Consider the following 27569-nt stretch of genomic DNA (forward strand, 5'->3'; position numbering starts at 1 on the left):
ATCACAAGGCCCTAAACAAAGATGGCTGGCTATTATTAACCGATCACACTGTCTGGTTAGGTTCTGGCAGCCAAGCAAGACCAGAATGTACTTCCTATTTTTTTGCTGTGGGGATTAAGGCAAGTTGATCGAGGGATAGCTACAAAAGGTGTGTGGGTGTGTGGATGTGAGAAAAAGGCAAGGCATGTGATGAGAGAAAATAAATGTGATGAGAGAAAATAATTCTAGTGGGGACAAACAGGAAGTCAAAGAGATTAACATCTGACAATAGTGGCTACATTCCAATAGAGAAGTGAACCACTTCGAAAGGCCATCACCTTTAAAGGGTTATATTAGTCGCACTTATGCTGTGTTTCCATCGTGTTACAATTGAGTACAGTACAGTAAGATACGGTTTGGAATGGTAAAGCCGTGGATCAGGCTTGTGTTTCAACTGGGAACAGTACTTTTCCTTGTTAGGTGGGTTTTGGCCTATGTCCGATAGCCGGGCTAACAGGATACATCACGTGATCTCATACGAAAGTGACGACAAACGAATAATGAAATCGAACGCGACACAACAGACAACAATGGAGATCCAGCAGCTTTTGTTTTTGTCCTGCTCGATTTGTGGCTGTTTGACACAAAGCTTTGTATGAGAATAGACTGCAGGTGTTGAAGAAACACTAGTTCCACCCCAATCTTACTGTATAACTTTACCCTGGTACCCCAAGCGAAGGGTGCCAATGAATGGAACAGTTGGGGCTGGTTATTTAAGTAATATTCCTAATGGAAATGGAAAAAAAACAACGTACCATACTGTACCAAACTGAACTGTTCCACTCGGTGGAAACACGGCTTTAGTTTCAGGGGACTGTGACTCAGTGGTAGAGCGAGTGGGGTCTACATGCCGATGTGTCCTTGGCTGTACCTGTGAATGGGTATGAAAGATAGAAGTGATAGAAAACACACTGCACATGGATGGATGTGCGAGTGAATGGGTGTGAATGGGTGAGTGGCAAAACTGTAGTACGAAGTGGCTTCGAGTGCTCATCGAGCCTAGAAATGCGCTTTATAAATACAGACCATTTCACGGTAGATGTCTCTAGGGTATTATTAGACACAGAAATGATACTCTACTCAAGGTTGTCGCCAAAGAAATCAGAACTTGCCACTGTCAGACATTAGATACTGGTGGAGCGCGAAGCAGCTCATTCCAGAGACAGTTAGTGTCGTCCAGGTTCTAATGAAACATGTCAGAGTCAGAGACCGATGACTATGTGTGTCAGCCCTGGCAAGCTGCTCCTCAGACTCTGCTGTGATGTCTACTCATGTCTGATGTTACCCCTGTCCTCCTCAGTATTGAGCTGTGTCCAATATATTCTTCAAACTCAATTATTCACTGATTACAGAGACTTCTTCACACATCTCACGTATCTAATAAGCTACATTAAAGCGATGTGTGGTAGATGTGGAAAGTCTCGCAGTGACTTGTTCCTTGTGCTGTTTTGCTTGATCATTTATGTCCTTATTTTGTCAAATCTTGGAACTCTACTTGAACCGTTGCCATGCGATGTTTTGAAGTCACAGCAGGGACTTTGTCACACATCTGTTTAGCCCGGCAATTGAAAGCTAATTCTCCGTGGTTAGTTTCCCGACAGACTGATCTCTCAGGTGTTTTTAGGCTCTGAACTACTCTGTGCTTTACAGAATAGCTGCATTTGGAAGGCAATTCCTTGATGAACCAAGAGTCAGTCTGAGAACTGGACCGATATTTGTCAGGACAGGCTGCAGCTCTCTGATGGATTTCTTTTTTGAAAAGAGACCTTTTAACACACCTTCACAATAATCACTTTTGTTGGGCTGCTGCAGAGACATGTCAGCTCAAGAAGTCAGCCCCTTACCAGGCATTAAGGCTTATTCTATAACTTAAATCAATTTCTACCAATAAACCCTCCTAAATGTTGCACACGGCACCTTTAAGTCCCACAAAGATTTCTGCTTTGGTATGTGGTTTATGTCCGACTTTAAAGGGTTCCATCTTGTCTCCAAAAATCAATGACTTAGTTTCGTTCTTATCCGACTGAAACAAAACGCGACGATTTGTTCAACACACTCACTTACAGCCCGTGTGTGAGCACAGTCCCCCGGTGATATGGTTGTGAACACAGATTGTGTCACTTTACAGTTTGTGCATTAAGACAATAAGTTCCCCCCCCCCGACTCTTCAAAAGAAATGTAAGATGAAAAACTAAATATGTATATGATGTTGTTTCAATCCAGTGTCCAGGGTCACATGTTTCCATTTCTGTGAACCACAGACACATGTGAACTCACGATTCTGACACAAAATCATTAAACTTATACCTGCATATCAACCATCGAGTGATGATTTATGAATGGCTAGGAAAATATCATGTTTTTTCCTTCCCAAAACACACTGATATTTGGTAAAGTCCTCTTTTTTCCACCTACAGGTAACAATTTGGCCTCAAATCCTTGAGAACCCAATCCCCATTGCTCATTGTTAATTGTACAATCCAAATTGACCACATCATACACACCTTGTGCCGGTCCAAAGTCTGGATAAAGGGGAGGGTTGCATCTGGCATCCAGATCAAATGTGTGGATCATGCCCTGTGGTGACCCCCAGAGAGAGAGAGAAAGCCGGAAGACAAAAAAACAAACACGTAAACAAACAAAAAAAAACCATTGTATGAGTGCAGCATGACATTTCCCATAGTTTGCAGGAAAGTTTTCTCTGAGAGACCAGAGTATGAACTACAACTGTTAAGATTATAGGTACAAGTGGTGTCGGGTAAATTAGGAATTGACAAGATGACATTAGACATTAAATACATTTAAAAATAACATTTCCAAAGGTTTCAGAAAGTGTGGGGACCCTTTCTGGAATACTTTCATAATTTTAAAACTACATAGGGATTGGATCCCTCACACTTTGCTTTTTGTTGTATATGTGTATGTATATATTCTCTTTTCTATCTTGTTTTACTTTATTTTACTTTTTCAGAGTACAACCCGACTTCCAGCTGTTACCTGTACCACTCCAGGAATTAAACACAGTTGGTGTTTATCCTGTTTATTCATTTGTGAATGTGTCTGACTAGGTAATGTTTTGGGGGGTGGGGTTGGGTTAGATAAGGTTTCTTGTTTTGTGATTTTGTAATGTGTAAAAACTCAATGAAAATATCTTTGAGAAAAAAAACAAAAAAAAACATTTCCTTGCATAGCATGTTTCTCTTTGCGATTATGAAATTGTGCCCCGCTTCACCATTTTTTTGTCTGTTTACAGTGAGTGATTACATTGGCCAGGGCATTGGTTATACAAGCTGCAGATGTTTGGCTGTGCTGCACATTTACAATATTATTATTGTTGCTGTTTTTTTATCCAACCCCACTCTTAAAGGATCTTCTTACATGATCTCACTGTGAAACAAGAGCCTTTTGTTTTTGCGATGTAGTTGCAAAACATAAGTATTGACTGTGTAAAGCTGTTTTTTGTTTTTTTTAACTGTTCCAAACACACACAGATCAATACTTTGAAGGCAAAGGTAGATGTCACTGATGACGACGAGCATGTGTGTGCTGACCAGGAGAGAGAAAACACATTAATTACACCCATTTTAAAATCATTACTATGCCTTCTGATTTTTAAGATTCTTTTATTAATTTTTAAAGCTCTAAATGGTCTTAGCCTCACGTATTTATAAGATTTGCTTTTAAAGGTATGAACCATTGAGAACCCCTCACGTCTTTTAATTAGAACCAAACATTTTGGCGAGGCCTCATTCTGTCTCCTTTTCTTACAGCCTCCCTGAAGCCCTGAGGGCAGCAGAGAAAGTTAATCATTTTTAAAAACAAACCTTTTATTCTACCCTTTTTTATTTTATCATGTTCTAGTTTGCTCATTGTACCTTCATTTATTAATGTTTTTAGTTTCTTTATTCACTTACTTTATTCAAGCAGCGATATACAAATCTATTTCATTAAATTTTATGTGTTACTATTTATGATTTTAATTTCTCTTTTAACAGGGTTTCGATCAACCATTACTATTTCTAGTCTCTAGTCTTTTTCCTCGTTCCTTCTCTCCCCTACTTATTATTTCTTCTTTTCCTCACTTCTCCAGTGGTGTTTTTAATCCATTTGCCTTCTTTGATTAGGATTTTATCTTGTGAATCACTTTGCGCTGCGTTGCCTTGTATGCAAAGGGCTATACAAATAAAGTTCGATCTACAGAAGTGTGCCATCAGCTGACATAATCAGCCATCACTGATAGGTGTTTTAAAAAAAACAGATTCCGTGCTGTTTCCCTCTCTTTCATATTGATTGTTTTCTGCTCAGAGTGCTCAGCATTTGATCAAGCGCATACAGTGGTGGGAACTATAAGGGTGTCCTTTCAAAGCATGATTGCGTCAGCCACAGCCACACTGAAAACATGGCTGCCAGTGGAGACACAGACATCAGCCTTACTTTATTTAAGCTCCACTTGCATAAGTGTGTGATATCGTTAGAATAAATCTGTGCCTTTATCTTGCCAATAGATGGCCTTTTCTGAGTGGAAAATGAAGTTGCACTCTCCTGCATCAAAGTCCATAGAGAACATCTTATCTCACAGGGGAATGGGAGTTGCTGGTCTAGTGCTGCCTTGTTCTGGTAAATTTGTCTCATTTGGGTGAATCCAAACAAAGGATTTCCAATGCCGAAGTCACAAAATGACAAATTTGACTTAAATGATGGATGCAGAGGTGGATCAACAACTGCTGTGTTCTGTAATGTAAAATCACTGATTTTTCCCATGGACTTTGGTGTGGGGAGTAAGAGGTTTACAACTTTACAAACTTCAGTTTCCAGTCTGACAAATGCTGTCTAATGGCTTGAAAGAAATTGTAAAACATTATCTTAAGAAATCAAAGACTGAAGGACAGATTTTAGTTGGTGGGCCTTTAGTAAAGTGGCTTAGAATCTTAATTTTTCCCCTACATAACCATGAGAGACGGATTGACAGCATAGCATGTCAAAAAGATGATGTGTTTCATGTCCTTTGGGAAAGCTCAGGAAATGTATGTCGGTGTATTTGAGACAAAATGCATTCGTGGAGAACATTCCAGGTGGTTCTCTTTGGCTTGTGTAAGACCAAGAAGCCCTGAGCCTCTGTTTTCTTCTTCTTTTTCTCTTTTTTTTTTAGGACGGAGTATAGTAGGGAGGCGGTCAGCCAGATGTGCAGAACACACAAATCATGGTGGGAGCTGCAGTTATGTAAATGTTGTCCAATGGAAGGCAAGCAAGCAGTGGGAAGAGTTTGAAGGTCCAGGTTTCCAGAAGTCATTATGCAACACGAAGCGAGTGTATAAAAAGGCCCAAACCAAAAAAACTGCACAGAACACTCGAGGATTTCTGTGAGCTGCTGTTTGGTAACAAGGTAGGCTTTGAATTTTCCTCTTTTTTTTTACTGAATACTTTGAGTGAATAGTTGTCCAGCATGTTTTACTTTAACTAAATAAGTTCCTTGATTGTATTTTATTGGTTTGTAGCACCGAGGAAAAGGTTTTATGGAACCTCTGTTCAACAAAAAATCAATCAACATAAAATTAGCTTTTATAGATTGAAGGAAAGAAAGTTACATTTGACCGGCAAATGGTTATTGTCTCACTGTCGCACCCAGTAAAGGACACGTCTCACCAGTTTTCTTTCTGTTTTGTTTCTTTCCTCTCTTCTGTGGACTAGAATGCTGCGGTTCATTGTAGCCCTCTGTCTCCTGGCCGTGTCCTGGGCACAGGACTGCGAGGTGGCCAACATTCAGGTTATGCAGAACTTCAACAAGACCAGGGTGAGTCAGTGAGAGACAAAGAGGGACTTGACTTTTTTTTTTCCTGCATAATAATATAACGTTTTGTGCTTCAAATGACAAGGACTTACATGTGGGATGTCTCTCTTACTGTCAGTATACAGGGACGTGGTACGCTGTTGGGAAGAAGGACCCAGAGGGTTTGTTCTTACTCGACAACATTGTGGCTAACTTTGAAATCAAAGAAGACGGCTCAATGACTGCCACTGCCAGGGGAAGAGTAATTATCTTTAAGTGAGTTCTACTTATGTTCTTTTTCGTCTTTTTTTTAAGCAGGCGTCCTCTCCTCTCTCCATTTAGTCTCCTTATAGTTACTGACGTGTTGCATGACAAGTATACGTGAATAGAAGAAAAGACTTTACCTTAGAAGTGCAGAATTTATTTATTCATTTTGTTAGAATAAAATGTATCTTAAAATATTTTATTATTATTATTATTATTATTATTAATAATATCATTATTGTAGTATATTATTTTACAGTCCTTTATATAACGAGCTGCAGTTTTATTATAATTATGGATAATAGTTGTAATTCTACATACATTAGTATGTATTTTAAGAAAACGTATAATTAAATTTACTGTGACAAAAAAAGAGAAAAACACATTATTTGTCATTACAAAAAAAAAATGTTATTTAGTGTAAAACGTCATTATGTCCTTCTTTCTCTTCGACATCCAGCCACTGGGAGGTCTGCGCTGACATGTTTGCCACCTTTGAAGAGACACCTGACCCTGCCAAGTTCAGAATGAAGTACTGGGGAGCCTCTGCTATGCTGCAGACTGGAGGTAAGTAGCAGGGACATACAGTACCTTGAGCAATCTGTCTTGACTTCAATCAGATTTCTGAGTTTCAAAGCTTAAATCAAGGCACCAGGTACTTTATTAGCGTTAATGTTTGAAGCGATCCTTACTTTTAAACAACCACTGTCTAGGGAAGTTGTATGAATTGCCCTTTTGTTGAGTGGGTTCGCCCAGTTTTAATATCTTGGTTACTTAAGTTACTTTGTAAAAAAGTAACTCAGTAACTTAAACCAAAAACTAATGCCTTACTGAGAAAGTAACTTTTTAGTTAGTGAAAACATTTTTCCAAATCTCCCATTAAATAAAGGTTGACTGATTGAGTTCCCCTCTAGCCGTCATTTCAGTTCTGTACTCATGCTGAATAAAACAAACTATCGAGAGGCGCAGTAAACAATGACGGTTGCCCTAGCAACACGTATGTTTTGCTTGCATGCAAGTTCCATTTTATTAGGATCATTATTATTATTATTGTTATTACCTGTGCAGGGCACCATGCTGATGATCTGTCTGAAAACGGGGTCCTCCACAGTGGAGATGGGTAGCATTTTTTCCACTACATATCTGAGGGGAAAAAAACACGTGTTTTTATCTGTAAAATTTTACCATTGGACTCTTGGAATAATAGCATGATATTGCTAATACAGATCCAAATAAACAATTAAACATACCGTGCTATTGTTTTATCAAGTTGTGCCTGGCTGTGGGTCCGTCTTTCGAACTCCAACCGCTGCTTCTTGGGTGGAGTGGGCGTGTGCTCGCTGCTGTGACTCTCGGTCTCGGATGCTGCGTTAGCTACCTTAGCTGCTAACTTTGTCGAAGCTTGCCGCTTCAGCAGGTTTGCTGTTGTTCGCCGGAGAAAGTATTTTTGAACCGGGACACAGTCTACAAGTTACTGAAATGTTGTTTTTCCCTCTGTTCTCCAGTTGAAAATAACGTGAATACCTCCACGAGGAGAAACTTATCTTCCCCTTCTCGTGCTGTGCCCTGACCTGTCCAGTCCTCTTCATGTCGCGTGTTTGATTACGTGTGGGACGCTAGAGGGCGACAAGTGCTTTGTTTTCAATTCAATTAAACTTTATTGATCCCTAAAATGTTATGGGAACTGTGTGCCGTTGTAAAACCTCACCAAAAGGAACGGAGTTACTGAATTAGAAAAAAAACAACACGTTACATTATTAGTTACTGAAGACAGTAACGGCGTTACTACCCATCACTGCATTTTACACATGCTTAGCATTAATCTCGTTGATTTTGTGTTATCTCCTCGCCATTAGACGATGACCACTGGGTGATCGCCACCGACTACGATAACTACGCCATCCAGTACTCGTGCAGAAGGAGAAACGAATGGGATGGCACCTGTGAGGACAGCTACTCCTTCATTTTCTCCCGTCATATCACTGGTCTGAGGCCAGAGGACCAGGCGATGGTCGTCCATAAGAAGAGGGAGATCTGCTTACTGGGCAAATACAGACAGGTTTCGCATACGCGTAAGTAGCATCCATGAGTTAAAGATCCGTACACCTGGAGTGTGATGAATGACAGGAGATGTGTCTCAATCCAGGGTCTGGATCCTCCCAAGTGTGCATTTGTTGTCCTTTTGTCAATTTAGTTTTTAGTTTTTGTGTGTAAGCCTTTACACAGGCTTGGTGGAGCCTAGCAAGAAGAAACAAGCATTACAGAATGAAGATATAGGATATGATATTGAAGCATTTGTATCGTTTAATATTAACAGGGACTTATCCAGTCATTTCAGCTCATTTTTCCTATTATTTAAACAGGGTTTATTTTTTAGAAATTACAGTTGTGGAATAAAGAGAAGTGTTAGCCAAATAATCCTGGTTTAGAGAAGCTTAATCAGGTATATTTGACCTGGTCAAACGTGTTTGTTCCACTACTTAATATCCAAAAATCGTTGACTTACATATTTTATATTATTGGTTGTAGAAATTAGTTTCATAAGTGTTTCATTTTTGAACAAATGAGATGTTGTTCAAGTCATAAATCTGTGAGGAATCATATTCCCAGTGAGTAACATACAACAAATTACATATTTACAGTATTAATAATAATAATAATAATAATAATAATAATAATAATAATAAGTGAACACTCAGAATTTTTTAGACATTATTCAGACTAACTAAAATGTCTGTCTTTTTTCCACAGTGGGCAAGTGTGAGGCTCTCACACCCATCGACTCAATCAATGGGGGAGAATTTGCCGGGTTGTAGATCTGTCACTGTGAAAACTCTCTCGCAGACTTTGAGCCCTTCATGCGCACTTTGTGTGAGCTGGCATTTCTGTGGACTTTGACAAAGGGGGAACTACTCACAGTGCATAGGGTTTGGATAAACAAACAAACAGAATGAAGAGTTGAAAAAATGCATGGAAGAAGCAACCAACCCCCGTTGTCGACATTTCAAGAAAAAAAAATGACATTTTCACTTAATCTGGAGAATTTCTGTTAAGTTTTACATAATGATAATGTTTTTCAGCTCCTCTTCAGTAGAACATATGTCAATTTTGTGAATTATGTTCCAACATGGAGGGAAATAAATGTCACATATGACACCAGTGTGTTTGATTGCTCCAGTGTAATGTAAGTAGAAGCTCACTGTCGATGCTTGAAGTAAAAGAGTTTCTGTGACTTTTGAGTGTTTTTTAAAAAAACAAAGTATAGCAGGAGTCTGCTTTTCCAGGTGGGCATGCAGAGGTATAAAGAGTAAAGAATCCGTCGATAGGCTTTACATGTCTCCCAAATTATTAACGATTATGTGGTAGAGTTAACATTAGCGGAAACAAAAAGGTCAATACAACTTTTAATTGTTTCAATAAAGTCATAAAATCAGTGCGTAACAGAGAGCTGAAGTGCCAGTTAGAACAAAAAAGGTAGAACAAAAAAACCTAACTGAAATAAATAGAAAACATAATCCACCCAATTAATGTTTTGTAATATTCTATAACTCGAAAATAGATTTCTTTTAGTGGCTGTTGTGCTCAGTATGGAAGACTCACTCTATTTCCCCTTGTTGTTTCTGTGAGTGGTTTGTTCCGGAACCTACAACCACAATGAACAGAATTAGAGAAAGGAACTAGTTACTTCTCACATTTATCGGATATTAAATATTATATGGGCCAAATTAAAAATACCATCAATATGTTTCACTGTGATTCAGGATTAAAACTCGATTTGACCTCGGTTATCTTCCATGGTTCATCTTCAACTGAGTACAATTAATAATTAATTGTTGCAATGTTCTATAACAGATAACAATTTAACTTCAGTATAAAAGGCACCCTTTTTTTTTTTCTTTTTAGTTATTACAGAAAAAAATTATAGTTAGTAACACCTCACATATAATGGATATTTAAGATATGAAATTATGATCAAGAGCTCACAATAAAATCTGACAACCAAGACCTCATTGTTTATAACTCTTATATTTCAGATCGTAAATATATGAATAATATTATATATCAGACAAATTTGTCTATACAGGTCTGAGCACTGTGCATTTCCCCCACACCTAACCTCCATGTAATGTTTTCCGAGCTTGTATGCAATCTTTATTTAGCACCAGACAATTTAAGTATAAGAGAGCACAAAATGGCATCACTACTTTTTTTTTTTTTTGGAAATAATAACAAATCATTTTCATCACCATCCTTGTCTGTACACTTAGTCTCATTGAGGGGGGCGTAGATGTCTTTTTAAGGAAGGAGGCAGTCTGAGCATTCAACTGAAAAGTTTGTACAACAAATGCAGGAAGGTGTACTTTGTAAATTTTAAATTGTAGTTGCTTAGGACACTTGTCATAACTCCTGACTTCCTCATGAAGGTAATGTTAACAATTCCATCCACAGCTGGCAAACAGCCTGCAAAGAATAATATAATAATAATAATATAATAAGAAGAATAATTTACCTCTTGGTTTCTCTGCATTTGTCTGTTTTCTTTTCTCCACTTCTCTGGATGCCTCTTGGTCAGGATCTGCAACACATAAACATTAAGTCTAGTGGAGTAAAAAGCACCCTGGGCTTCAACTAACTTACAACAGTAATGTTATGTTTTCTTTTATTCAAAGTCATCAAAGGACACTTGCCTTTGATCAGCAGTGGGAATCCCTAATGTTTCACTGAAGGGAAGAGAGAGATGAATAATCCAGAGGGATTGGGGAATGAGGATGAGGATATAAAGAATGAGAACTTTGAACAGTGTTAGAAGAAGCTTTGAGCCGTTGGCATTTCTTCATGCAACTGGTCTATATGTAAGAATATGAAGTACAAGAAAGATTTTTACAGAAGGATCAAAGAGATGGTGAAATAATAAGGATAAGAATGAAGGGAAACGTTGACCTGTGATTTTGATTTTGAGGTGTGATGGGGAATTTAAACTGTGGAGTGTAGCATCTCATTTCTCGGTGTGTAGCCTGCTGGAGCTCACTGGAAGAAGAACAGTTTTCAAGAATTTTGAACTGCAGACAGGCATTTTTTTTTCCTGTGGAGGCAGCCTGCCAGAAATGATTAGAAGAAGACCCATCTGTCGTCTGTCTATACCTCTGTACTTAGACAGATGGGATGGCTGCCACTGTTTCTCCGCCATATTTGACTTCAGTATCACCAGACTCATTAAATACAGACACAATAAGTCAGCAGGACAGAGGATGACCTAAAAGAGTTGATGAGTGTCCTCACGTGTGTCCTCGTGTTGGGGTCCAACTGACAAACTGGAGCTGAGACATTTAGGAACTGGAGTCTGTAAACGACTCACTGCCCCACACCATTGTCCAGAGAATAAAATCAGCGACAACATTTTGAAAATCTTATTCTGATTATTTTGATTCTTTTTTTTAGCTTCAGGTTAATCATTTGTTTATTCCATATTAAGTCACTGAACACATTACACAGGTCACACAAGACACTAGGTCACTGAACACAACACACAGGTCACACAAGTCACTAGGTCACTGAACACATCACACAGGTCACAAGTCACTAGGTCACAGAACACATCACAAAGGTCACACAAGTCACTGACCACATCACACAGGTCACACAAGTCACTGAACACATCACAAAGGTCACACAAGTCACTGAACACATCACACAGGTCACACAAGTCACTGAACACATCACACAGGTCACACAAGTCACTGGGTCAACACATCACAAAGGTCACACAAGTCACTGAACACATCACACAGGTCACACAAGTCACTGGGTCACTGAACACATCACACAGGTCACACAGTCACTGAACACATCACACAGGTCACACAAGTCACTAGGTCACTGAACACATCACAAAGGTCACACAAGTCACTGAACACATCACACAGGTCACACAAGTCACTGGGTCACTGAACACATCACACAGGTCACACAAGTCACTGAACACACACTCACACTCAGGTCACAAGTCACTAGGTCACTGAACACATCACACATCACACAGGTCACACAAGTCACTGAACACATCACACAAGTCACTAGGTCACTGAACACATCACACAAGTCACTGGTCACTGAACACAACACACAGGTCACACAAGTCACTGAACACATCACACAGGTCACACAAGTCACTGGGTCACTGAACACATCACAGGTCACAAGTCACTGAACACACACAGGTCACACAAGTCACTAGGTCACAGGAACACATCACAAGGTCACTCACAACATCACACAGGTCACACAAGTCACTAGGTCACTGAACACACACAGGTCACACAAGTCACTGTCACATAAGTCACTAGGTCACTGAACACATCACACAAGTCACTAGGTCACTGAACACAACACACAGGTCACACAAGTCACTGAACACATCACACAGGTCACACAGGTCACAGTCACTAGGTCACTGAACACATCACACAGGTCACACAAGTCACTGAACACATCACACAGGTCACACAAGTCACTGAACACATCACACAAGTCACTGGGTCACTAAACATCACACAGGTCACAAGTCACTAGGTCACTGAACACATCACACAGGTCACACAAGTCACTGAACACATCACATAAGTCACTAGGTCACTGAACACATCACACAAGTCACTAGGTCACTGAACACAACACACAGGTCACACAAGTCACTGAACACGCCACACAGGTCACACAGGTCACACAAGTCACTAGGTCACTGAACACATCACACAGGTCACAAGTCACTGAACACATCACACAGGTCACACAAGTCACTGAACACATCACACAAGTCACTAGGTCACTAAACACATCACACAGGTCACAAGTCACTAGGTCACTGAACACATCACACATCACACAGGTCACACAAGTCACTGAACACATCACATAAGTCACTGGGTCACACAAGTCACTGAACACACCACACAGGTCACAGAACACAACCCACAGGTCACAGAACACAACACAACACACAGGTCAGACGAGTCACTGAGGCTATAGGAAAATGATCCTTTTTACACTTGATTTATATCATCAGTAAACATTTAAGAAGTAAATGTGTCTCATGTTTTTCCTCTCTGGTGTGTGAAGGTCACAGTAGCTGATATGATGGGCGGGGGGTGTCTGACATACAATTAGATGTCACTAATTGTAACAGAGTAGACCTTTACCAGGTGGCAGCACTAAAGTTCCACTCATGCTATTAAAACCAGAGCAGGCAGATCATACAGCAGAACGTTTGGATCAAATGTCAGACTGATTCACCGCCAGGTTTGTCATTTCGTTCCTATTTTAGTCTACTTAATAATTGAACAAATGTTCCCTACTCCACTGGCATAGAAACACAAGCAGGAGTTACTGAAATTACACACCCGTCTGCTGCTATAATAAGAAACTTACATCTTTATTGCACATTTTTATACAGTACAGTGCATCAGAAAACCACCATGGAGCACACAATCCGAATAAAACCTGTAAAAAGCTAAATCAGGAGGCCAAAACGACATTCGCAGATCACTGAACACCTTTTTCCCCTGACCAAGAGGACCTTCATGAATCCACCTCTTTAAAGAGTTTAGTACAAGGAGTCAAGTCATGTAATCTAATTCCAGCGAGCTCGAGAAGTCAGGGCAAAGAGACAAGTTTGACTTCAACCAGAAAGAATATACAACCCGACACCATGTGCCCAATTCAAGCTTCATTAGAGGTGTGTAAGTTGTAAGTAGGCTGTGCCTTTCGCCATGAGCCAGTCTCTCACCAAAAAGTGGCTATTAGCTGGGAGACGAGAGAAAACAGATTTATAGTCACTTGGCAAAAAGGCTCTCTTAAGTCTAAGTTAAGAATACATTTGTCGCTAAGTGTGGAGTTTGACAGCCTTTTCCAACTGGAAATGGGATTTAGTTTACTGCTAAAAATCTGCATTTTTATTTGAGCTGCTGGTTGATTGCTACCTTTTTTTGAGAAGTGAGAGTTACAAGATATAGAAACAGTTCCATATTGCTATACTAGAGCACAACCATACACATGTACAAGCAACACATGGTAGACAAAACTAATATGAACAGATAATCTCATTTTACTTTGTTCGTTACCTCATTATTTTCAAATCTAGACTTAGACCATGCAATGAAACTAGGAGTGGAGGAACCATGTTTACAGCTGATGCATGGATGGAACACATCAGGCCGGACTGTAAACTTTCACACAACATACAATGACGTTACTTAACTATTGGTTTAAAAAATAAAAGCTTTCATTCCCTAAAAAAAAACAAAAACACAATACCTCACCTTTAAAACAACACAAGAATAAATAACCGGTTCAAAAATACACAAATAAAACTTAAAAGCAGTCAAAATTCCCTAAGAGCTTTTACAAAAACTGAAAAATACACTGCAGGCAAAACCATAGACTGTATATAGACATAGTCTTACTGTTTGGAGCCAAGTAGGACGCCACCAGGGGGAGACTCTGCTGGATGCACTGTGAACGGAGGTCTGTGGGGAAATTAGCTTCTACATCTCACTTGATTTATAACACGAGTAAACATTTTCCTGAGGTGTTAATGACTTCAATCACTGGGTTCAGATCTTAAATAGAACATAATGTCAAGTTTGTGTATTATGTACCGAAATCTTGAGGCTTCAAGATGTGGCAACTGATAGAGACTAAGTCCATGTTTATTTACAGTCTATGGGCAAAACACGGAAATAAACACAGAGGAATAATAATAACAATTGAAAAAAAAGGTCAGTAAATGATTGGATCAATCTTTGGCTTTAAGAGACGATAACGATACTTGTTTAAATTTAATTTATTTTAATTATGAACTGTGTATACTATTCTATAACACACTGCTGACTCATTGTTAAACGTGTCATCAGTTTGTATCTAATTATCATGATAACACTGGAAGATGTATTTTAAACCGATAATATCTATAAATAGCCTAAAAACAATCCTGAACTGATCTCATAATATAGTCCAGTGTTTTTCAACCTTTAAAAAGGGAGCAACATGTGCTTGTTACCCACTGACAGCATGTCTTCATTCACAAAAAATATTTATGACACCATTAAAAATCGTTTATCGTAAGTCTCAGGCGAGGCAGAAGTCGATGTGTCGCAGGAGTTCCCTGTGACGGCTGGCGGGATAGGAGACCTGACAACCGGGGCACTCGAGGAAACTTTCATCAAGGTTGGTGGCTTTGGGTGGTGACATGGGGTCATCGAGACTAAGACGCTGAAACTTGGTGTGGGTGCAGGGCTCTGGGGTATCGGCAGTTAACTGCCTCTGAAACTGAGAACATGATATTCATCCATCAGGACAAGCTCAAGACCTTTGGGTTTTTTTTCCCCCCGATGTGGATGTCAAGTCTAGTATCACTTACGTAAGAATTCAGTTTCACAGTCTGATCCCGAGTCCTGCGAAACTCCTTCAGCAACTTGTTCAGCTGGTGTTGCGTGCTTTGACGATCCAGCTTTTCATTCTCAAAGTCCTTGGCTAACAGTCGGATCTTAGAGGGGAGAGCATCGTATGGTATGAGGAGGACGACGAGAACTCATTGCAAACTCACTGAATTTCCCACTGATCGAGGCACGACGCAGTTAGCTAGCACTTTGTGTCAGTGCCTCCTACAGCCTAAAACTTGAACTACACATTAAGTAAAATGTAACTCGAAAGGCACTTTTCCGTTATACAGTTCTAGCACTAGAACTGACACAGTCACTGAACTATATCAAACACAACTGCCAGATTTGCACAGTGCTGTTGCTAAATACAATAGACTACACCGTTAAATATTGAGGTTTTAGACATTTCCTTGCTAAATGTTGGAGATCAACACATGTTTTCAGGATTTTTAAGTCTTTTTAACTGATCTACAGTTCAGCATTGTTTGTTTTGTTTCCCGTGTCGGATGTCACGCTCGCGACTCCTCCAGTGACAACACTCTCTGACCAATCAGTGGCTGGAAATCTGTCGGCGTCAGATTTTAGAACCTCGCCAGAGCAAATACCAAAAAAAAACACCAGGTACTATCACTAATGGAAAAGCTAAAAAACTAGTCGAGTCGAGCTAGAACTGTATCATGGAAAAGTGCCATGAACTGCATTTCCTACTCCTAGTTTTGAGAATAAATACGTGTGATGAGTGACTACTAATATCATGACAGTGGATGAGCGCTTCACCTGCAGCAGAAGTTCATCAGATCTCTTCTTCTCCAGCTCGATGTCCATGACCTTCACTTCCTCAGATGGCACCCTTCTCTCTGCAGACGCTTTATGTCTGCGTTCAATATTTGTGTGTGATAAAACAAAAAAAAACAAACAATCAAAACAAACTTCCCGTCTGTGGCTGCTTCCGTTCTATATCATTGGTCAAGGTGCTGTGGGGAAACTGATAAAGTTACTCTTTAATTTACTGCCAGAACATAGAGCTATTTAACATAGATGTTGCAGCTGAAATTGCCGTTAATGTCAGCACATCCCTGAGGGTTCTTCTATGGGCCAACCAAGGTTTTTAAGAAAGTAAAACAGATATTTTAAAGCAAAAGGTCTTATTTTTTTTAATTTCTCAAATCAAAAAAGGAATATAAAATGTCGTTGCACTTGTCAGATAACCCATGAGGCCAAGTTGTTCTGAGAGACTTTCGGCAGAACAGCAAAAGTCTCCATTCTGATGTTGCTTCTCCACCTACCTGCTGCCCTGTAGTTGCATCTTGGCGTCCTCCAGCTCTTTCTTCCTCTCTCCGTACTTCCTCGCACAGGATGACAGCTCGCTGCACTTATCCTCGTACCTCCTCTGCAGCGACAGCAACTCCTCCTGGACTCTGGCGACCTGCTCGTTTCGAGACTGCAGCTCGCTCTGAGCTTTCAGTGTCTGCGGAGCCAAAAAAAAAGCAAAGTCAAAAGCGGTCAAAAGTACGGTTTGATCAATAACAAAGATGTCAAAACACGGTGATTAAAACTGGGCAGGTTCACTTTGACTCAGCACTAAATCAGACCAATATTATTTCAACAGGAAGACGACAAAGTTTCATAAGAATGTGAGGAGCACAAGTCTCAAAAAGTACAATAAGAATAATTAGTGAGGCAGCCTGTATTAAAAAGAAACAGTCACGGAGTGGATTTCAATGACATTTACCTGTTCCCTCTGCATGTGGAGCTCCTGTTTAGCTCTGGCAACCTGATCTTTTTGGCTCTCAAGGTCTTTCTGCAGCACTGATATTTGGTCAAGCTGACATTTCAGTTGGGCTTCCTTTTCTGCACCTGCTGAGTTAACAGAAGAAGTGATTAGTTGGCAAATGAAGGTGCTAATTTTGACATAACATTATCCAACTTTTTATTCTACATTAAAATAACAGCTAGCTCACAAGCTTGTGACGTGGGAGAATGGAGCCTTTTTGTTTTTCCATTCCCACTCTGCACATGAACTTTTGTCTCTGCATTATATACTGTAAGTTTGGTGAGTGGGCAGGGACACTGTGACAAGACTTTAACTTAATGATAGTGACTCCAACTGCCAGAATCCGGCTCAGTGAGTTCACAAGTAAAGCTGAAGAAAGACACTTTCTTTAAGCTGATGGCACAGTGCGCAGGAGCCGTAATATGTTTCATACGAGGACTACTGTAGGTGTCTGAACATTTCTCATCCATCAGCTTATTAGTGTTTACCGCAGTGGCAAAAAATCAACTAATGTTTGTCTCAAACTGTAAAGTTTCACATACAGTCGCACAAAAACAGTGTTACACTGTAAGGGGCACAGTGGATGTGCAGTACATGGCTGACCTGCACATGTGCTGATTGATAATATATTTTTTAATATGCACATGTACTCAACTAAATGTCAGGTTACTAGAGTATGAAGCTGCGCAACAGGAAGACATTGAACATAGAAGATTTTTAACACTGAAGAAATCTAAAATGTGTTTTCCTGTGATATTTGTAAACAAACTAGTAGACATCGTAATATTTCTACTAATTCGATGCAGAGAAAAATAAAAGGGAGCTATGTTTATGAGTGTCTGCAATTCACCATTTTAAGAAGAGAGGTTTCAGTTTCATTTGTAGCTTGTTAATTTAGAGGGTCACATTTGATTTATTTAAAGACGCAGCCAAATGTAGCAATTCACTTAAAAAAAAGCACTATGTTGTACATGTGCAATGTTCATTGACTTTGTATCAAGAATTCTCTTTTGCTGTAAGGAGGAGAAAGAAAATCGCAATTATTGCTACTTTTGATACAAATGCTTGCAAAATAAAAATAAATCAGAATTGCAATTCATATCAGAAAATAGGCGAGAGGTCTTAAGAGCGGCGTGTGCCAGAGCTGTACGTCTCGAGACCGGTCTCAGTAAACTGCCGTCACAGGAAGAGACGTGCGACACAAAAATCAAGCCGAACAGTGCCGGACTCTAGAGCAGTTAAAAATACTTTTAAATTTGATGTTCCAATTGATTTTAGACTTTAGACAGTTGTTGGAGGTGTTAGCTGTTTTGTCAGATGACTTTGGGAACAGTCATGTCAGTCAACAGAGTCTCAATCCTCTAACAGCTGTCACAGTTGATCTCAGCCAGTCTGTGAAAACATTTACAGTGAGTGAGCTCACATGAGATAAACTCTGTCACTTTATTGTTCTGCCTGTAGTTGAAATAACAGCTTCTAATATGTATTGAATGTAAACTGTGGCTGAAGCCCATAAGTTATGGTGTAACTTCAACACTAGCCTGTTTTGACTCGACTTAGTCTCCATACCCTCTGGTCTTGGTATTGTTTTGGTCTCGGTTTAGGCGGTCTTGACTACAAGTCGAGCCTACGGTTTAGTTTTAAATTAGCCAGTGTAGCTCCATTAGGTTCCCACCATCTGAATTGGCCTCTGGTTTGGGGTCCCGCTTCTTGGGCTGGGCCAGCTGCTGCTCCAGCTCCCGTGTATGGCCGATGAGGGACTGGACATAGGCCTCTCTCTGCTGGTCGTACGTCAACCACTGCTGGTTCTTCTCAAGAGCCTGGTAGTGACAGACAAGTACAACACCCACACTCAAAAACTGTACCAGACATTTGGTATTCAGCAGTACTCTTCAAGGACATTTGGGCAGAGCTACTGTAATTTGCTCTGTGACAAAATTGGTTTTATTGACTGTGTTCTATTCAGAAAAATAATTAAAAGTCTCCTTTGATGATACTGACATAAACATGTGTCCTACATGTTTTAGAAATACTGACTGAATAATGAACGTCAGAGAATTACTCAAGTTTTAAATATGCGAGTAATGAGTGAGATGTTTCAACAACACACACAGTAAATCATTACTGAACTCACATCTTTCAGTTGATCTTGTACCAACGCCAGCTCTGGAGGGGGCATCTGTCCATTCTGCTGAGAAGTAAAACAAAAATGTTTGAAATGAACCCAAGAGTAATATATTCACACATCAAAACTCAACATACAGTGAAATATCACGATATTTTGCACGGCGATGTTACCGCTTTTGAGAAAAAGTATTGAATTTTTATAATCGATGTTATAAATAAACACTTTTTTGTGGATTAGCATTAAGTTTTCAGTCCACTAGATGGCGCCAAGTGCTCACTCTCACCAGAGCCGCTGTGTGAGTAGATCGCAATACCGTGATAGTATTGTATCATAGTGTCTCTGGTAATTCCCACCCCTAAGATTTACATAGGTTTAAGTCATTACAGACAGGAAACACTTTTCGTGAGTGTGAGAGTGCTACATCACCCAGGGGTGATATTGCTCAACATCTTTACTAAGATGGGAGTAAGCTGTCCCATAATTCTCACACTGACCCCACAGAGGTCAACACACCTGATCCCTTCTCAATGCCTAGGCCCAAGCAAACCCTTCATAGCTCTGTCACAACAGCAGGCATCGAAACAATCATCTCTGTGCTAAGGCTCTATGAGCTCCTACACAGCGCCAGGCGAGCATCATGAGCTTGTCAACTTTTTCTAGATAAGATTTCAACTTGCGTGCCATCAACTAAGCCCTCAAATAGCTTTGCATGAATCCATGGAGAAGGTGACACAGGGTGAGTCGGGGGGCTGTGGGTCAGATTATTTAGTCCAATGCAAAAGAAGCTAAGCTAGTGCCCTGGAAAGCAGAGAACATTCCTGGAAAAGTCCCCACTAGAGCTGAAACGATGAATCGATTATTTATCGATTACTAAATTAATGGACAACTATTTTGATAATCGATGAATCGGTTTGAAGCTTTATTCATGATTAAAACAAGATTTTCAATTGTTTAAACATTTGTTTAAATACGAATATTTTGTTAATTTCTTTGCTCTGGATAAAGTCAATCATTTTTGTTTGTGGACGAAACAAGACATTTGATAACATCATCATTTCCAGGTTTTACAAACACCTATCAACATTTTTTAAGGTTTTCTGATATTTTATGGACCAAACGATTAATCGAGAAAATAATCAACAGATTAATCGATTATGAAAATAATCGTTAGCCGCAGCTCTAGTCCCCACAAAGACATAAAGAGGAGAAAATCTACTTGCGATCAGAGCTGAAATACACCCATATTGACTTCCATGTGTACATGCACAGTGTGTATTCAAGTCCATATATGTACAGTATATATATATATATATATATATATATATATATACATACACATATATATATATATATATACATATAATGACTGCATTAGTTACTAGATAAATGGCTGACTATTTTGACAACTGATCAATAGGTTTGACTTTTTTATTTAATAAAAACAAGTGATCCGATTTCAGCATCTGCATTTTAAATATTTTCTTGTTTCTATGACAACAAACTAAATATCCTTTGGTTTGAGGGCAAAGTGAGACATGTGAGGATGTAGTCATTTTTAGTTTTGGCAAACTGAACCGTTTGATCAGTTATGAAAATACTTGCTGCAATTAGACATTATATTTTTTTCTCTTTTTAAAAGCAGGAGAATGATGCATCGTTTTATTCCAGTTGTATCGTCCCCTACTCAACCTGCATTTCGCCCCATATGATTTCTTATCATCCACAAAAAGCACCTCAAAATGATGGCTGAGTCTTCAGAAAATCCTACATGCCTCAAGTCTTAAGCTGAGCTGTTGCTCTGTCAGCCTCCCCAGGAGTCAAGGAGAAAGACTCTCTTTAAGAGCATAGTGATGCTCTGAGCATCAAAGCGCTGACCATGAATCATGAAGCTGCCTTTTGAGAAACAATTAAAAGCTGCTTTAGTGAGTGGTAACTAGGAAAAATCCAAAGGCTCCAGCTAAGATGTCTTTTAAATTAATATGTGCAATGCTATAGACAAGGTGTCATTTATGTTGTTTCTTTATGATAAGTGGACAAGGAGTGATGTGTTATTTCATTGTGAGTGATGACTGAAAAGCAGTACCACCAAAAAAACAAAATATGTATGTAATTACCTTTTCCCATGATACATTCTGGCCTTTAGTTTTAATTATAACAAATGACTACAGCTGCTTCACAGAGTCAATGGCTGCTGCTGTTGAAGAAAAAGGTCCTACAATGCCACCTAGTGGTCAAAAGAACAAGTGAACCTGCACAGTGCTGCAGATCAGGTGCCACTTTTCAAAAGCACGTCCAGGGGCAAATTTCACACCAATTTTGATACAATTACACCATTTTCTCTTCCTATAAAGTACATTCCGAGAGTCGGGCATTGATGCTGCGATAAATAATGTCACTTAATCAGTGGAAAAACATTTGATCAGAATTCAAAGATTTCTGCTACAGAATCCTGTGGTAGGAATTCAGGCAATTCTGCTCATCAGTGATAAAAAAGTATAATGTCTTCCTCAAGATTCAATAGAATCATCAAGGACTTTTTTCAGTTTCCTCACATTTTCTGACCAACCGCTGGCAATAAAATTATTTATAATTGCCCTTGAGCTTGTCATTAATATCTGAAGATATCAGGGAGTGAAGCACTTACTTATCAATGGCAGAATACAATTAGCATTTCTTTTTAAACGAGTGTCAGCTAATTTAGTGAGAAAGCCGACTACATGATCAGAAGAGTGCAGATAGTGATAGGATTGGTCAATTAAAAAGGAGATTTAGACTGGTTCAGTTAAGGATCAAAGTATCTAGCTGTCAATCTATACAGGTATAGTAACGATACATTTGTCAACTTACTGCCACTTGTATTTCCAGAGACTGGCAGCGGGCAGAAACGGTGGCAATCTCATTTTTCAGGTTCTCCTTCTCCTGCGAAATACTCTGTATCAGTGCGTCTTTCAACTCTGTCTCCTTCTTCTGCTGCTCCAGCTGAGCCTGCAGTGATGTTACCACCTGGAAAACAGAATCAATTAATCAATACATGAAATAATGTGACATCCTCACAAACACTGACAACAACCATGTCACCGTGATTAAGTTTAGGCCTGGTCCGGGAAAAAAACGTGTCTGTGTGTGATGGGAGAAGATGGATGGATGTTTGCAATCATGCTCCAACATGTGTGGTGGGTAATAAAATACATGATCTTTGTTGTTTCATAACCAGGAAGTTATGAGTTTGCCCTCATTTGCTCGAGCTGCTTTGAAGTAAATCGAAGACAATATACAATTTTTATCGTGCACTGCAATAAAAAGTATGATGGTGGGGAAAAGAAAATCGTTAATATTTCACCCAAGTGACTTGAAAAACAAATGGAAAACTTGTGATTTATAAGTCTTTCCAGAACCTCATGATTTATAAAGATCTTATTTAAAACTCTTGTATTTCACTTTAAAAGGTACATATATATACAGCCTGAAATGAAAGTATGTATGCCAAAATAGAAAAAGATTTCAGAAAGATAATCAACAGCCTTAAACAACCAGGTCCACGACAGACAAAGATATTTGGTTTATAAATATCTTGAGAACAGCATACACACCATGTGTTGTCATTGAGTTTTTGCTGGCTGTCAAAACGTCACTGAGTCACACTTCTGTCACTGAGGGATAGAAGAAAACTCCCAGCCAACTGTTTTTGTGACAGCTTAGTGGAATTTTAGGATGATTTGCCATTCTGACAGTTGTCTACTGCTGGCAAAACACACTGTACGTGCCAATATTACAATGCCAAAAGTGGAACTACCCTCCACAGTTGTAGCTCAACTGTGACGTTCAGGGCTACTGCCCTTGGTTCCAGTATACAAACGCTAGTGTGGAATCCAATTATTGAATGAAGTGTGCTTGCCTCCACTACACTAGGGGGCGATAACTTAGTATTAAGCATGTCCAACACCATTCTGAGTCTCCCTACCATCCATGAACTTTAAAACATCCAAATAGAGAGTAAAATGGTCAACTCATCAGTCAAAAAAAAAGAATAATAATAATAATAATAATTACCACCCGAATGTCACTGTTCTCTTATAGACATTCATTTATTTTTTAAAAGCTACGCACAAAAGTTACAATATTTGTTTTCTCAGTAATGTAGGTCTCTCAATCAGTTGACGCACAGTAAAGCTAGCTTTTCTAGCATTCAACAATTCATCTGATCAGGAGACAGAGCTCCACAAAGAGGCAGTTCTCTCTGCTTATGATGATAAGCTATTTGTCTGTTAATAATATAAAATAGTAAGGAGGAATAGTTCCAAACTGTAGTCAAAATAGGACATCACTGACTACAGCTTTAAATATATCTCGTGTGTACTGTTGTTTTTGTAATGGAGTGTCCGATGAACTGCAAAAGGAATTTCAATAATGACAGTAGAGATGTATCGTATAATCATATTTTGGCAGAGATGAGTCACTTGTACATACCTCTCCTCCTCGCGCTGACAGCAGCTGTCTCAAAGATTCTATTTCCTGCTCTTTAACCAGCAACTGCTGATTGTTCTTCCCCCACAATGTCTCAAGGGTAACAATCCTCTGACAAATGCAACATGGGAAGACACCAAGAAAACATTAAAATACTAATTTACACAGCAAAATGACACGATACGTTTAGACAGTTCCTTTACCTCGAGCAGCTTGGTATTATCCGAGTCGGGTGGTTTGGTGGCTTTGGTGACGAGTCTTTTGTGCAGCTCATCAATTTTTCTCTTCAGGTGAGCGTTCTCCTTCCTGACTCTCTCCATCTCTGCCTCGGCCTTGGGGGCAGAGCTGCTGGACTTGAAACCCAGTCTACCGATGATGGTCTCTTTGTTACCTTTGGATGTCATGGCTGCTTTGTCACAGGTACTGCACCCGGAAGCTGGAGGAGTTTGGGGACACAAAAAATGTGGCAGTCTGTTTACAGAGAGCACATAGGCAACATGAGGTAAATACGTATTTTTGAAGCACATAGGCAACATGAGGTAAATACGTATTTTTGAAGTGTACGTTTGTAAGTGTAACAGCAATGACTTTGTCCCCTGCACAGTTTGACAGCATTTTCCAAGTGGAAGTTTTTAAACCAAGTTTTACAGAGAAAATTAGTAGACCAGCAACTTTACTGTGCCAACAAACTAAAAAAAATAGGCGGACACTCACAACACAGTCAGACTGAAAACATAGAACCACCACTCCAATTTAAGATAAGTTTGAAAAAAACATTTCATATAAAATGAGACAGTGGTACTCACAATTAGAATTTAAATGATTGATTTTATTAGTTGTAATGTATAAAGAGTATAAACATTAGCTTTACGGAGACTAGGGCTGAAACAATTACTTGATTAATCGATTACTGAATCAATTGTCAACGATTTTGATAATCGATTATTGGTTTGAGTGTTGAAACACATGTTTTAAGCTATGTGAATATTTGTTGGTTTCTTTGCTCCATATGAAACAGAAATCATTAAAACTGAATCATTTTGGTTTGTGGACAAAACAAGACATCATTTCCAGGTTTTTCATGGACCAAACGATTACTCGATTAATCATGAAAAAAATCGACAGTGAAAATACTCATTAGTTGCAGCTCTAATGGAGACCATGAAGCAGGAAGGATAAAGAGGAGCTTTCACAGAAAGAAAACTAATCCACAAGAATGAAGTAACGCAACAACATGGATGCCAGCTGCCAAGTTACATATTTATTTCGTGCTTGATGGTACAGCCCCTCAAAAGTTATACGACTATAGACATTTTAAAAACAAGTCAATATTAATATAATCATACACATTTTAGACACTAAACTTCCTGATTGTTGATGAAACAAGGAAATTGTAATTTTGATGTTTTATTTTGGCAGGAAATAAAACAAAATGTTTAAAAACAACAAAGAACGCTGAACGTTGTTATTGTTATTATTGTTATCATATCAAATGTCCTTATACATTACGCCTATACGCTTTACAATCAGTGTAAATACACTCAAACATTTCACTAACGCACATTCAATAGACACAATTTCATTTTACGTAGAAGGATATAATTCAGTGATAAAATGTGACAGCTCACGAACGTAACACCCTGAGTTTCCCCTTCACCCGTGTTCACTTTCTGAGGTACACAGACTAACTTTACGTTTTCTACATTAAATTACAAATCAGGCTATGAAAACAAAGTATAGCCGCGGTAAGTAAACAGGGGAAAAACAGTTTATTACTCACAGAAGCAGAGAATGGAAGTTTTCCTGTTCAGTGTGTAACAACAAGACGGTTTAACAAGCCAGACGTTTTCGTTTCCTGAAATTTGAATTGCAGCGCGCTGACGTCACGTCCGTGACGAACAGTGCAGGGCTGCGCTCGTTTACTCCGTGCATGTCGTCTCAGACCTCGTCATGTCAGCCGGTGCAATGCATCAAACATAGCGATTAATTGCGATATTAGCGGCGCAGATGTGGAAAATCGACCCGTGATACAATATCATTTGTCCTCTATAGCTTTTACATTTTCAAGCGCCTTTTTTCTGGTTCGAAACGTCTAATCGATATCTGACACCGGGCTGTGCCCTGTGTTAAATGAAGCGAACACGGTGAAAGGGGCACATCACTCATTGAAACCAACTGAAACTGGTTTGTCTTGTGTGTGTGTATGGATTTGAGCAACTTGTCTTAGGTTGTACCCTCAACTCACGTCCTATTCAAATTATATTCTAATAAAACTCACCTTTGAATTGAAAAAATTGACAGTCTCCAGTATCTGGCACTGTTTATTCCAGTAAGTTACGCCGGCAGTTACGTGATCACTCTAGCATATGTCTGTCTAACAATATACCGATCATAGCCATGATAATCATCAAAGGTACAAACAACAGTGGCATCACAGGTCCACGATACCACAAAAAGCTAAAAAAATAAAGCACATTATTCAATGGGTACTATAACTACACTGCGGTATACATTGAAGCAGGAAATGACCTAATTTAAAAAAAGCTGAAACCCATAACACCTGCATTGTTGCACCTAGTAGGGTATTATGGGTATTATATTACACATAAAGGGTATTACAGTTACCAAATAACAAATCACAAAATTTGTATTTCTAAACTTTGGTCAAGGTAACAGTAAAAGGTCTATAACAAACAGTGGAGAGACTATGTTTGCTATGTACAGCTTTGTTAGTCATGGGTTTGCCTCAGGTGCTAAAGCTGAGGCGAAACAATAGGGATGCAGGGCTACATCTACAATGACTACATATTGATCCAATTGTGTACTGCTTTATCCTCCACATGAGGGTCACAGGTGCCAATCCCAGCTGACACAGGGCAAAATGCAGGGTAGGGTACACTCTGGACAGGTTGTCAGTCCATTGCAGGGCCAAAACACAGAGACAAACTATTCACTCTCACATCCACACCACATTAGAGAGTCCTTTTTCTATTTTGACTTAAAAGCAGAACTATGCAGGATTTTTACCATAATTAAATAGCCTTGGAGTCAATGTGATGGTTAAATGGCTTAAATTGGGTGTTGTCTCCACTCCCCCTACTGTCTGTCAGTGGAAAACCAGCCTCGAAAGAGTAAGGCCGTGACCTGGAGTCCTCAGAATCATGAGGGTCTTCTGAGAAACACAAATTGCTTCACGGCACTACACACGCACACAAACACACACGCACCTTAGGTACTGGCTAAAGTTACTGTTATTATAGATGTTCATCATGGCAGAACCGGCGAAGACGAAGTAGAGAAACAACTGTCTTTTAAATGGTGAGAATTGAAAAACAGAAGCATGCCAAACAGATGGCATGACTGGCATGGACATGGCTCCACGACGACTCCATTGAAAACAAATGCACATGGCCAAGAGGGGGGAAGGGAGGGGGAGTGTCAGCATTGAGGATAAAGCAGTAGACAATGACTGGGTGAATGGATGGATGGATATTTACGTTGGTGTTGTAAAAATATGTACTCCAGAACTATAGGGGAGCTCCGTAGTGAAAAAGGTGAAAAAGCAACCAGACTTACAAAGCTCCACTTTGAATCCATCAAGCATCCATCAAGCAGCACGACCTTCTCCTTGCCCTGACTAGATTCTTTCTCTAATGAGATGCCCAAACCTAAGTAATGGAATCACATTAATTTCCT

General features: G+C 39.4%; 3 protein-coding genes across 7 annotated transcripts in view; 1 reads left to right on the forward strand and 2 right to left on the reverse strand.

The window, feature by feature from the left end:
• fkbp10b (FKBP prolyl isomerase 10b) overlaps nt 1–27569 on the reverse strand; it is a 261449-nt gene that overhangs the window by 186524 nt on the left and 47356 nt on the right. The window lies entirely within an intron of this gene.
• Nucleotides 5337–9302, forward strand: rbp4 (retinol binding protein 4, plasma). Its single transcript, XM_044013504.1, has 6 exons — nt 5337–5422; nt 5728–5830; nt 5946–6082; nt 6531–6637; nt 7927–8142; nt 8822–9302. Exons 2-6 carry the CDS (start codon nt 5729–5731, stop codon nt 8884–8886), a joined length of 627 nt encoding a protein of 208 aa, XP_043869439.1. The 5' UTR covers nt 5337–5422; nt 5728; the 3' UTR covers nt 8887–9302.
• cep55l (centrosomal protein 55 like) lies at nt 14748–25723 on the reverse strand. Of its 5 annotated transcripts, none has more exons than XM_044013474.1 (11): nt 25654–25723; nt 24077–24309; nt 23877–23984; nt 22257–22412; nt 19416–19469; nt 18957–19101; nt 17240–17364; nt 16794–16975; nt 16285–16381; nt 15486–15611; nt 14748–15394 (listed from the first exon to the last, which is right to left on the reverse strand). In XM_044013474.1, exons 2-11 carry the CDS (start codon nt 24275–24277, stop codon nt 15194–15196), a joined length of 1395 nt encoding a protein of 464 aa, XP_043869409.1. In that variant the 5' UTR covers nt 24278–24309; nt 25654–25723; the 3' UTR covers nt 14748–15193. The 5 variants fall into 5 exon arrangements, with proteins under 5 accessions (XP_043869409.1, XP_043869407.1, XP_043869408.1 ...); XM_044013472.1 differs by having other exon boundaries at nt 17240–17367; XM_044013473.1 differs by having other exon boundaries at nt 19416–19472.

Source organism: Solea senegalensis, linkage group LG18 (genome assembly GCF_019176455.1).
Source record: "Solea senegalensis isolate Sse05_10M linkage group LG18, IFAPA_SoseM_1, whole genome shotgun sequence".
Taxonomy (NCBI): Eukaryota; Metazoa; Chordata; class Actinopteri; order Pleuronectiformes; family Soleidae; genus Solea; species Solea senegalensis.